We start from the raw sequence: 9,849 nt of genomic DNA on the forward strand, positions 1-9,849 counted from the left end.
TCTTCGTTCCTTATCATCCGTGTTATCTCTCTCTCTCGTTCTCTTACTTGTCGCGTCCTCTTTCCACGAACTCTCTCTTTTCGAACGGCCACTTCCTTTCACTCCCTTTGGTAGATGTGTGTAGTGTCGCATAACCTCGCAGTACTTATTCCGATGCCTATTCGATGCCAAATTTTTCGATCTTGCTGAGCTTGGAACGGGAGAAGGAGGAGGAGGGCGAAGCCTCCTCGTCGCGACGCGAAGTTGGCTGCCAGTCGGGCGACCCATGAGAATGCAGATATAGATGCCGCTGATTGAGATCCGGACTCGAATTGCTCCAGATTGATTCCGTGATCTCCTGCTGATCTGGCTGAAGACGGATCGTCGTCGAAGAAGTCGAGTCGAAGAGCGACGAAGGGATCGCTCGAGAGATCGACGCTGCAGGCCAGCCTCTTTCCAGAAGAAGCGTTGGACGCTCTCGTGCTCAGCCCCTGTCGAAGTAGAATGTTCTGTCTACGGAGCTTTTTGAAGGTGCGAGAGCTCGTCTGCGTCCTCCAGGCAGCGCTTCCGTGCGAGAAATCGAAAACGCGACGCGTGCTCGTGTGACTCGTTCTAGGGGTAAAATTCTTCAATCCTCTTTCCGTAACGCTTCCATATGTAACACGCCTGGAACTACATATTCTCCAACAGCTTTGATGGTCGAGGAACGCAGGAGGATTAAAAGTAGATCCGGAAGGTCAAAGAAGACGAGCGTCGACCAGGGAGACTGGTCGGATGAGCAGGAAAACAGAGCCCTAAGAGGTAGATTTTCTAGGTTTCGGCTCCGACCATGGCAGACGAGCTTCACATGATGTCCGCGACCTTCTTGTGGAGCGAGGGAAGCCGCTCGCTGGACGAGACGGAGGGCTGTTTCAGTCGATACCCACTCGACGCGTTTTTTTTTTTTTCCTTCTTCCCAAGCCACGGCTCTCGGCTCTCGCACCTCTCCCTTCCTCCTCCCTGTCCAATCCTGTTCTAGGAATCGAAGCTGAGGGAGAGCCTATGTTACGAACGGGAGATTCTAAGTTGAGTGACAGGCAAGCCGTGTGAAAGGGAAGTCGTCAAAAAGAGAAGGAGAAGTCGAAGCTCAAGAAAACGTCCCTGTTCATCGATGGCGGAGAATTCTTCGAGGGCCACGTCTGCCTTCCCTTGCTCTCCTCTTTGCTCCTGTTCATGAAGGACTCGGTTCTGGATGCTCTGGACGAATCAGATCGAGTGTAGGTAGATTCCTTCGACCAGAAAAGCACAACTTTCGGCGCTGCAGGCCTTCGAAGACGCATCGATCGTCTCGAAATCGACCTCTCCCTGCCGTTCCCCTCTTTCCCATGCGGTCCTCCTCTGTCTGGATTCCAAAACGGACCAAGGACAGAGGGACATCGAAACTCTGCCCGGCTGGGCTCTTCGGCTAAGGCAAACAGATCTTGATGAACACGGAGTAGAAAAAAAAACTGCCTTTAGAGAGGACAAGACCAAAAAGACGGTGCCGGAAAGCAAAAAAGATCCTGAGACAGAGGAGACCTCAGAAGGGAGAGACGCTTTCCAACTCTTCCCTCTTGACCTTCAACGTTCACCCTCTTCCCAAACACGGAATCGAAACCAGACTTCTGCCCTCCCCCTTCTCCGTCGTACTCTCTCAGGATTAGAGCGTAAAGGTCAGTCTTTCAGCGTCGAAAAGGAGGTGCAGCCGAGAAGGGAGAACGTCGAGCTCTCCCTTGAAGGGTCTTATCGGTTGAAACTCTCATTCTCCCGCTACCTTTCCAGGGAGATTTTTTTTAGTAGAGAAGAGTCCAGCTGACCTTTCTATGTCCTTCTCTACTTCAGGCTCCAATAGGAGAGCTCAACTTCCCTTCGAGAGACCCTCCCACCCTCCTTCCTTCCCTCCGCCCTCCTCTCTCCGTTCCCCTCCCCTCCCCTCAACCCCCCTCTTCCTCCGCCTTCTCTTTCACACAATCGACTCCTCAAACCTTCACCATCAAATCTCCGATCCGCAACTGGAGATTCTCCTCGCCTCCTCTGCAATCCTTCCATTGAAACCCCCCTCCTCCTTCTCCTCCTTCTTCCTCCTCCTCCTCCTCCGTCCCTCCCGCGACACCTCCCTCCCACTTCCTCCTCGCCATGCCTCGCCCACCTTCTTCAGCTCGACCTTCAACGTCAGCTTCCCGTAGTCGTCCAGAAACCTCGGATTCCCTCCGTCCAGATACAGCCGTCTCGGCCATCTCCTCCCTCGAACCAGCACCAAACACCTTTCAGCCCGACGTCGACGACTTCGACGAGGACGACGAAGACGAAGGAGACGAGAGCGAACCCGAGACGGGAGTCTTTGCGTTCCATCGACCTCAGACGGGTGCAGTCCCACGTCTGGGCACTTCGGACGGGTTTTCAGACGTTCCAGGGACGGGGACGGAGAGAACCAACACTGCTGGACAGTTCTCCTTCCAATCCAGCACCCTCGATCCTACCTCTACCAACGTCTCCCTCCCTTCCTTCGCCTACTCGGCAGACTCCTCCTTACCACCCTCCGTCACCAACGCAGCCAACAACAACAACAGGTTCTCCCTCAAAGGAAACGTCCGGAGCAGCACCGCGACGACGAGAGACTCGGACGACTTCTCTTTCTCAACGACGGACGAGAACGGACGACAGGCTATCAGGATGAGGAGCTTTACGCCTCTGGTCGGAGGAGGTTATCACTCGGAGGAGGACGGAGAGTCGAAATGGGACGAGGAGAGCAGGGCAGGAGAGAGCAGAGGGACTTGGGTTACGAGCGAGATGGAGGGGACGATGACCGTGCCTGATGGACACACGACGAGAGGCGGTGGAGAAGAGGATTACGAGAAGTGAGTTTGTTCTTCGTTTTCCTCGGATCTGGAACGAGACGAGCCCCAGGAAAGAGGAGGAGCGGAAGTTGACCCTCCGACTTCACTCGAACTCTTTCTCTCTCGACAGGGGCGACATCATCGCAGATATGCAAGAAGACGACAGTCCCTACGACGAGGTTCGAGTCTCAGTATCAAATCTGGATGATCCAGACATGCCGAGTACGTACACACTTCTCTTTCTTCCTCCTTTTCGAAGGGACGAGCTCGCGTCTGACCTCCTCTTTCTTTCTTCTTCTCAGCCCTCACCTTCCGAGTCTGGATCATCGGGATGATTCTCTCTCTTCTCATCAGCGCTGTCAACACTTTCCTCTATTACCGAAGCTCAGCTCCGGCCATCCCTTCGATTCTCGTTCTGTGCGTTGCTCTTTTTCTCCTTCGCGTCTCACCTTCCCCTCCCTGAACCCCTGTTCTCCCCTGCTTTCCCTTCTCAGGCTCCTCGCCTTCCCAATAGGAAAGGTCCTCGCTTGGGTTCTTCCGATACAGGATTTCACGCTGCCTGCCTGGCTACCTTATCTCGGAGGCTCGTCGTTCACTCTCAACCCTGGACCATTCAACATGAAGGTTCGTCTCGTTCGATTTCGCTTCGAGTTGGGTTCAGAGACTGAGGGCATCTTCTTCCTTGTTTCTTGCAGGAGCATGCTATGATTGTGATGATGTCGGATCTGTCGAACGTTCAAGCCTACGCTCTTGGAGCGATCTCAGCTGGCGAGGTCTTCTACAAATTCACCTTCACCACAGGGTGAGTTCGGTTCCTCTGCCTTTTCGAACGGCCGCACGACCTAATCCGTTCCCACTCCTTCGACTTCATAGGTTCGAGATCCTTCTGGTCATCTCTACTCAGCTCACCGGACTCTGCCTTGCTGGAGTTACTCGTCGTTTCTTGGTGAGTCGATTTGAAACGCGTCGAGATCGGTTCAGGTCGATCCTCACCTTCCTTCTCGTTCCTCTTGCCTTCCTTCCAGGTCGAGCCTGCCTCTCTCATCTGGCCTCAAGTCCTCATCACGTCCACCGTCCTTAACACCCTTCACGCCGACGACGAGGGAACCGACGGACGAATGCCTCGCCTCAAGTTCTTCTTCATCTTCTTCTCCGCCGGTTTCGCCTACTACTTTTTGCCCGGGTTCCTCTTTGGAGCCTTGGGATTCTTTTCTTGGGTGTGCTGGATCAAGCCGAGTGGGTTCTCTTGCGTATCTTCGTTGATCCCTTTCTCGATCTGACCAGTTTCTTTTCGGACGCGTTCAGACGACATCGTCGTAAATCAGCTCTTTGGAACCGCGACCGGTCTCGGAATGAGCCTCTTCACCTTCGATTGGAGTCAGATCAACTGGCTAGGTTCGCCACTCGTCACTCCCTGGTGGGCGGAGGTCAACATCGGAGTCGGTTCCTTCATCGGACTCTGGGTGGTCGTTCCAGCGATGTACTACACGAACGTGAAACGACTTTTCGTTCAACTCTCCTCTCCTCCCTCAAGCTCACCTCCATCTTCTTCGTTTCTTCCAGCTCTGGTCTTTCGCCTACCTCCCCATCCAATCCTCCAGCTCCTTCGATCGATTCGGAAACTCGTACAACTACACTCGAGTCTTAACGGAAGAGCGAGGGTTCGACGCCGAAGCCTACCTCGCCTACTCCCCTCTCTACCTCACGGCCGCTCTCACGATGACCTACATGGCAGCAATGATGGTCTGCACAGCGGCTGTCGTCCAAACCCTGCTGTTCAACGGGAAGGGGATCTACCAGTCTCTGAGAGGAAACTCGGCGGAGAAGGACGACGTTCACGCTCGGCTCATGAAGACGTACAAGCAGGTCCCCTACTGGTGAGGCCTCTCGTTCTCTCGTAGTATCGACGAACTTGCTGATCGTCTCTTTCTCCCTTCGGGCTCACAGGTGGTACGGAGCGTCTTTCGTCGTCTTCTTCGTGATCGGAATCTGCGCTGTTCAGGTCCGTTCCTCTTCTGCCTTACTTCCTCTCGACATCGCTGATCCAACGTCCTCTTTCCACAGATCTACACCTCCGGAGTTCCAGTTTGGGCTCTGATCCTCTCCCTCATCATCCCGATGCTCTACACTCTTCCTGCTGGCTACGTTCTTGCTTTGACGGGTCAATCGGTGAGTCTCGTACTCGTTCGTCGATCTCAACGTTTTCATCGCTGATCTTCGTTCGGCTTCTTTCGTGCAGGCTGCTCCTATCAACGTGCTCGTTCAGATCATCTCTGGTTACCTTTTCCCCGGTCAACCTGTCCCTGGAATGGTGACTTTCTCGTCTGCTTCGGCCCCTCGAGACGCGTCGTCCTCCGCTGACCTATTCCCGTTCGACCCTCGTTCTCCAGGTCTTCAAATCCTTCTCAGTTGAAACCCTTTTCATGACTGGAGTCTTCTCTCAGTCCATGAAGCTCGGACACTACATGAAGATTCCTCCTCGCAACGTTTTCACCGGTTCGTCTCCTCGTAGTCTGCTCGGCTTGGTCGTCGACGGAACTGACTGACGATCTCTTCCCTCCCACTCCAGTCCAAGTCGTCGTCGTCTTCTCCTCTTGCCTCGTTCAAGTCGGAATAAAGCAATGGCTGTTCGCTACGACCGAGAACATCTGTATGGACGAAGCGACGAACTCGCTCACTTGCCCTCGAACGAAGGTCTTCTTCACCGCGTCGGTCTTGTGGTTCGTCCCTCGATTCGTCCTCACCTCCTCCATCCCTCGAGCTATCTCTGACCGCGCTTATCCTTCTTGATCTTTTCACAGGGGTCTGATCGGGCCTGAGCGTCAATTCGGAAAGGCCGCTCTCTACCACCCTGCCCTCTACGCTCTCCTGCTCGGTGCCGTTCTTCCCGTCCTCGTATGGCTTTGGGTTCAGAAGGTGAGCTTCCTCTTCTCCTCTTTGTTCGAAACTTCGTTCGAAACACCAAACTGATCCGATTCCTCCACCTCTCGCAGTGGCCGAGATCTTGGGTTCGAAACGTCAACATGGTCGTTCTCATCAACTCCCTCCTCAACATCCCAGTCGCGACGGGAGTCAACTACACGTCCTTCATGATGACAGGATTTGTCTTCCGTGAGCATTCTAAGCTCTCCTTTGTCTCTTCAAGCTTTGCTGACCCTCCCTCCTCTCGCATTCATAGAATACGTGATCCGTCGTCGCAACTTCGCTTGGTGGTCGAAGGTTCGTTCCTCTCCTTCTTCCTTCGCTCTCTCTCGTGCCATCACCCTTGCTGATAATCTCTTCTCTTTCTCTTCTTCTTTAGTACAACTACGTCCTATCAGCAGCTCTCGACGCAGGGACGATCCTCGGTATCATCGTCGTCTTCCTCGCTCTTCAGCTGCCGAAGGGAGGGACCCTCTTCCTCGACTGGCCAGGGAACACCGTCTATCAGAACACTCTCGACTGGCAGAACGTGCCGTTACGCATAGCTCCAGAAACTGGGTTCGGGCCTGATACTGTGAGTCGTCTTCGTTCGTTCGAAAGAGAAACGCGTCAAACCTGACCTTTCCCTCCTCTCTCCCCTTCGAACCTCCAGTGGCCGATATAGGACTTCTCTGCTCGTGCTTTTTGCTTTCTCCTTTTCTCCTGGGTTCTGCGTTCCAATCTCGTCTCCTCTTTAACCGTAGTACTATGTTTGGGTCTTTCAGCGTCGTCGAACCCTTTTTCCCTCTCCTCCCTCTCCCTCCCTCCCTCCTTCCTCCCGAGTGAAGATTTTCTCACTCTCTTATTCCTCTTGTTCTCTTCTACTCAGAAATATATATATCGACCCGAAAGAACTTCTCGAATAACCTCCTCGCCCCTCTTTCGAGCTCGACTCTCCTGGCTCTCCTCCCTCCTCCCTCCCTCCTCCTCTCTCCCTCTCCGCCCTCTCCCTCTCCTCCCTCTCCCCTCTCAACCCGAGTGAAGATTTTTCTTCACCCTCTTATTCCTCTTTTTCTCTTCTACTCACAAATATATATTCGACTCGAAAAACTTCTCGAATATTCCTCCTCTGCCCTGCCATCTCCTCGCCGCCTCAGCCGAGCTCACCGCTCTTTCCTCTCCTCCCTCCTCCCTCTCCTCCAACGACGACCATCCAATCTCACTTACTTCCCTTCAAGAAGATCTTACCACTCCCGAAATCTCCTCTTCTCCCTCTCTCCAACGGTACCCTTTTCGACGATCAAATTTTCACCTCTCGCCCTCCAACGGCTCTCGAAACCTCCTTCCCACCGACCTCGGCACCTCAGCTCCTCCCTCTCCTCTCCTCCCCTCGCTCACGACTCTCTCTCTCTACGGATCTCTACGGCCCCTCCTGCTCGCCGCAGGCGCGGGTCCACGGGCTGGCCCGTGATCTCTCGAAGATATACATGTCTTCTGCCAACTCGAACAAGCGAAATCGACGCATTGGTGAGCTCGACTCTCCTCCCTCTCCTCCTCTCCCACTCTCCTCTCTGCTATACATCCACGCTCGACTTTAATCCCCGTCCGTACGCTCCAACACCTCCACGCAAACATCCGAGCGCCCGTCGGCTCGCAGGGACGACAGCGAGGATGTTGCGTAACCACCTCCCCGTTCCCTTCTTTCCTCCCCTTCGCTCCTGCCCAGACGACCCTTTTACTCTCGTTTCGACGCTAATCACCTCTTTCTCTCGCTCGTTTTTACAGATCAGAGTATACAGCGGCTCTTGAGTTCTTTCCTCGTCTTTCATTCGTCGTTCTAGGTGGTCTGGGTCGAGAGAAAGAGAGAAAGAGGAAAGAGAAGGAGGGAGGGAGAGGGGCGAGCTCGACATCTCTCGTCGCTCTCGATTTCGACGTTTCCAAGAGCTCAGGCTGACAGTTTTCTCGTTCTATCTTCTCAACAGACTTCTCTTATCCATGTCGTCGAAACAACAGCTCGAACGAGACTGTTTTCGTCGTTTCTCTCGACGTCTCTCGGTCGAGGTCAGTTCCCTCTGTCTTCTCCCTTCTCGCTCTCGATTTCGAGGCTTCGAGAAGCTCGAGCTGACTCTCTTCTCGATCTGTCTCCTCTATAGACCTCGGTCGACGCCTCCGTCGAAAACAGAACTTCAACAAGGCTGGTCTCGATGTCTCTCGTCGAGATCTCGTCGAGGTGAGTCTTCTCCTTCCTCTCCGCTCACCTCTCCTCACTTTCGTCCCTTTCGAGAGCACGAGCTTACTTGTCCCTCTCGCTTACGCTTTTACAGGCTTGTCGCTTTCTGCTCGTTGAAGAATCAGCTCGTTCCCTTCTTTCCCGAACGAGGAGCGTTCGGTCGTGGTGAGCTCGACGCGTCCCTTCTCCCTCTCGTTCTCCAACGTTTGAAAGAGCTCGAGCTGACTCTTTTTTTGTTCACTCCCCTCCAACAGTTTTCTTTTCTTCATCTCGTCCAACAAGAACCTCCAACCAGGCGGTTCTCTCTGTCTCTCGACAACCTCTCTTCGGTCGAGGTGAGCTCTCCCCTTCCTCCCTCGTTCCCTCTCCTCTGTCTCGTATCCTTTGAAACCACGAGCTGACTCCCTACTCTCGCTTATCTCTCTAAAGACTGCTCACTGTTCATTCGGGGTAGCAGCAGCTCGATGCCTTCCCTTTTGGAATGAAGAGTGTTCGTTCATGGTGAGCTCGACTCGTCCCTCCTCCCTCTCGATCTGAACGTTCCGAAGAGCTCGAGCTGACTCATTCCCCGATCTCTCTCTCCTCGACAGATCTTCTCTACTCCTTCGTTCATAGCAGCAGCTTGAACGACACCCTTCTCGTCGGCTCTCATCAACCCTTCGTCGTCGAGGTGAGCTCTCTCCTTCGTCCGCGCTCGTTCTCCTCAGTTTCGAGCACCAGTTTACTTCGTTCTCTCGGTAACGCTTCTACAGTCTTGCAAATTCCTACTAGTCGAAGCAGCTGCCCGTTTCGTTCGCTCGTGAACGAGGGAGCATTCAGTCATGGTGAGTTCGACCCGTCTCTCCTCGTTCTCGATCTCGACGTTTCCAGGAGCTCGAGCTGACTGCTTTCCCGTTTTCTCTACTCGGCATACTCGTTTCCTTCGTTTCGTCAAAGTAGCAGATCCAACAACAAGATTTCAGTCGTCTCTCGTCGTTATCTCTCGGTCGAGGTGAGTTCTCTAGTCCTCGTGCTCGATCGCTTCTCTCAGTTTCGTAGGTTTCAAGAGCACGAGCTTACCCCTCCTCTCGTCCTCGTCTCTTCAGATCTACCGTTCACTGCTCGTCCAATAATCAGTGCCGTTAGTTCTCTCTCGAATGAGGAGTCATCCTTCGTGGTGAGCTCGATTTCCCTCCCCCCCCCTCCCTCGTTCGAGTCTCATCGCCTTACGACCCTCCCACCTCCTCAACCACTCCTCCCTCACTCTTCCCTCCTTTCCCTCTTACTCCCTCCTCTTCTCCTCGCTACTCAACCAGCTCGAAACGATCCCTCCCCAACGACTCGGCCTCCTCTCGAAATGAAAGCTAACGCGTCGTTCTTCTCCCCGCTCCTCCCTTCAGTTCTCGTCCGTCGTCCTCAACAGCCGCTCTCCTCAGCCGCTCAACTCGCCGCACTCGAACTCTTCTCGCCGTCAGGATCTCGCCTTCGACAGCACTCGTTCTTGGAATCAACGCGTGCGTCGGTCTCGACGATGGGAGGACAGGAGGACAGGAGAGAAGAGCAGCGCAGCGAGGAGCAGAGTAAGAGGAGCTATAGAAGTGAGTAACCTGTCGGAACGAAGCGAGGAGGATGGAAGAGAAGGAGGGTTGGGTGTTGGACGAGAGGAGGAAAGGGAAGGGAGGTCGCACGATGGGAGAGGAGGAGAAGGGCAATGACGTTGAGCATTCAGCTTCACCTCACGCGTTCTTTCTTCTCTTCTCGAGAGCTCATCGACGTTGGAGATGTGGCCGAGCGTGGGTAGCTCGCCCTTGTGCGTTGAGTGGTCGAGTCGAAGAGACGAGACCGAAGGACGCGTTTCGATGTCGAGTTGACCTTCTCCGTTCGAACGCTCTCCTTTCTTCGATT

At 54.1% G+C, this 9,849-nt stretch overlaps 2 protein-coding genes across 2 annotated transcripts; both read left to right on the plus strand.

The window, feature by feature from the left end:
* Positions 1-2,074: 2,074 nt before the first annotated feature.
* BDY24DRAFT_386924 (OPT oligopeptide transporter protein-domain-containing protein) lies at positions 2,075-6,676 on the plus strand. The gene is made up of 19 exons (XM_076640171.1): positions 2,075-2,855; positions 2,965-3,056; positions 3,137-3,251; positions 3,329-3,458; positions 3,530-3,636; positions 3,708-3,780; positions 3,860-4,070; positions 4,140-4,327; positions 4,398-4,711; positions 4,782-4,836; positions 4,899-5,003; positions 5,074-5,145; positions 5,225-5,330; positions 5,404-5,554; positions 5,636-5,750; positions 5,828-5,945; positions 6,013-6,053; positions 6,136-6,330; positions 6,409-6,676. Exons 1-19 carry the CDS (start codon positions 2,134-2,136, stop codon positions 6,418-6,420), a joined length of 2,922 nt encoding a protein of 973 aa, XP_076497104.1. The 5' UTR covers positions 2,075-2,133; the 3' UTR covers positions 6,421-6,676.
* Positions 6,677-7,730: 1,054 nt separating this feature from the next.
* BDY24DRAFT_414637 (uncharacterized protein) lies at positions 7,731-9,077 on the plus strand (the record flags this gene model as incomplete). Its single annotated transcript, XM_076643344.1, has 9 exons — positions 7,731-7,796; positions 7,889-7,965; positions 8,060-8,130; positions 8,220-8,300; positions 8,395-8,415; positions 8,556-8,635; positions 8,737-8,789; positions 8,902-8,956; positions 9,051-9,077. 9 exons carry the CDS (start codon positions 7,731-7,733, stop codon positions 9,075-9,077), a joined length of 531 nt encoding a protein of 176 aa, XP_076497105.1.
* Between the last annotated feature and the right edge of the window lie 772 nt (positions 9,078-9,849).

The sequence above is a fragment of the Mrakia frigida genome, assembly GCF_051309035.1.
Source record: "Mrakia frigida strain ATCC 22029 unplaced genomic scaffold BDY24scaffold_13, whole genome shotgun sequence".
Taxonomy (NCBI): domain Eukaryota; kingdom Fungi; phylum Basidiomycota; class Tremellomycetes; order Cystofilobasidiales; family Mrakiaceae; genus Mrakia; species Mrakia frigida.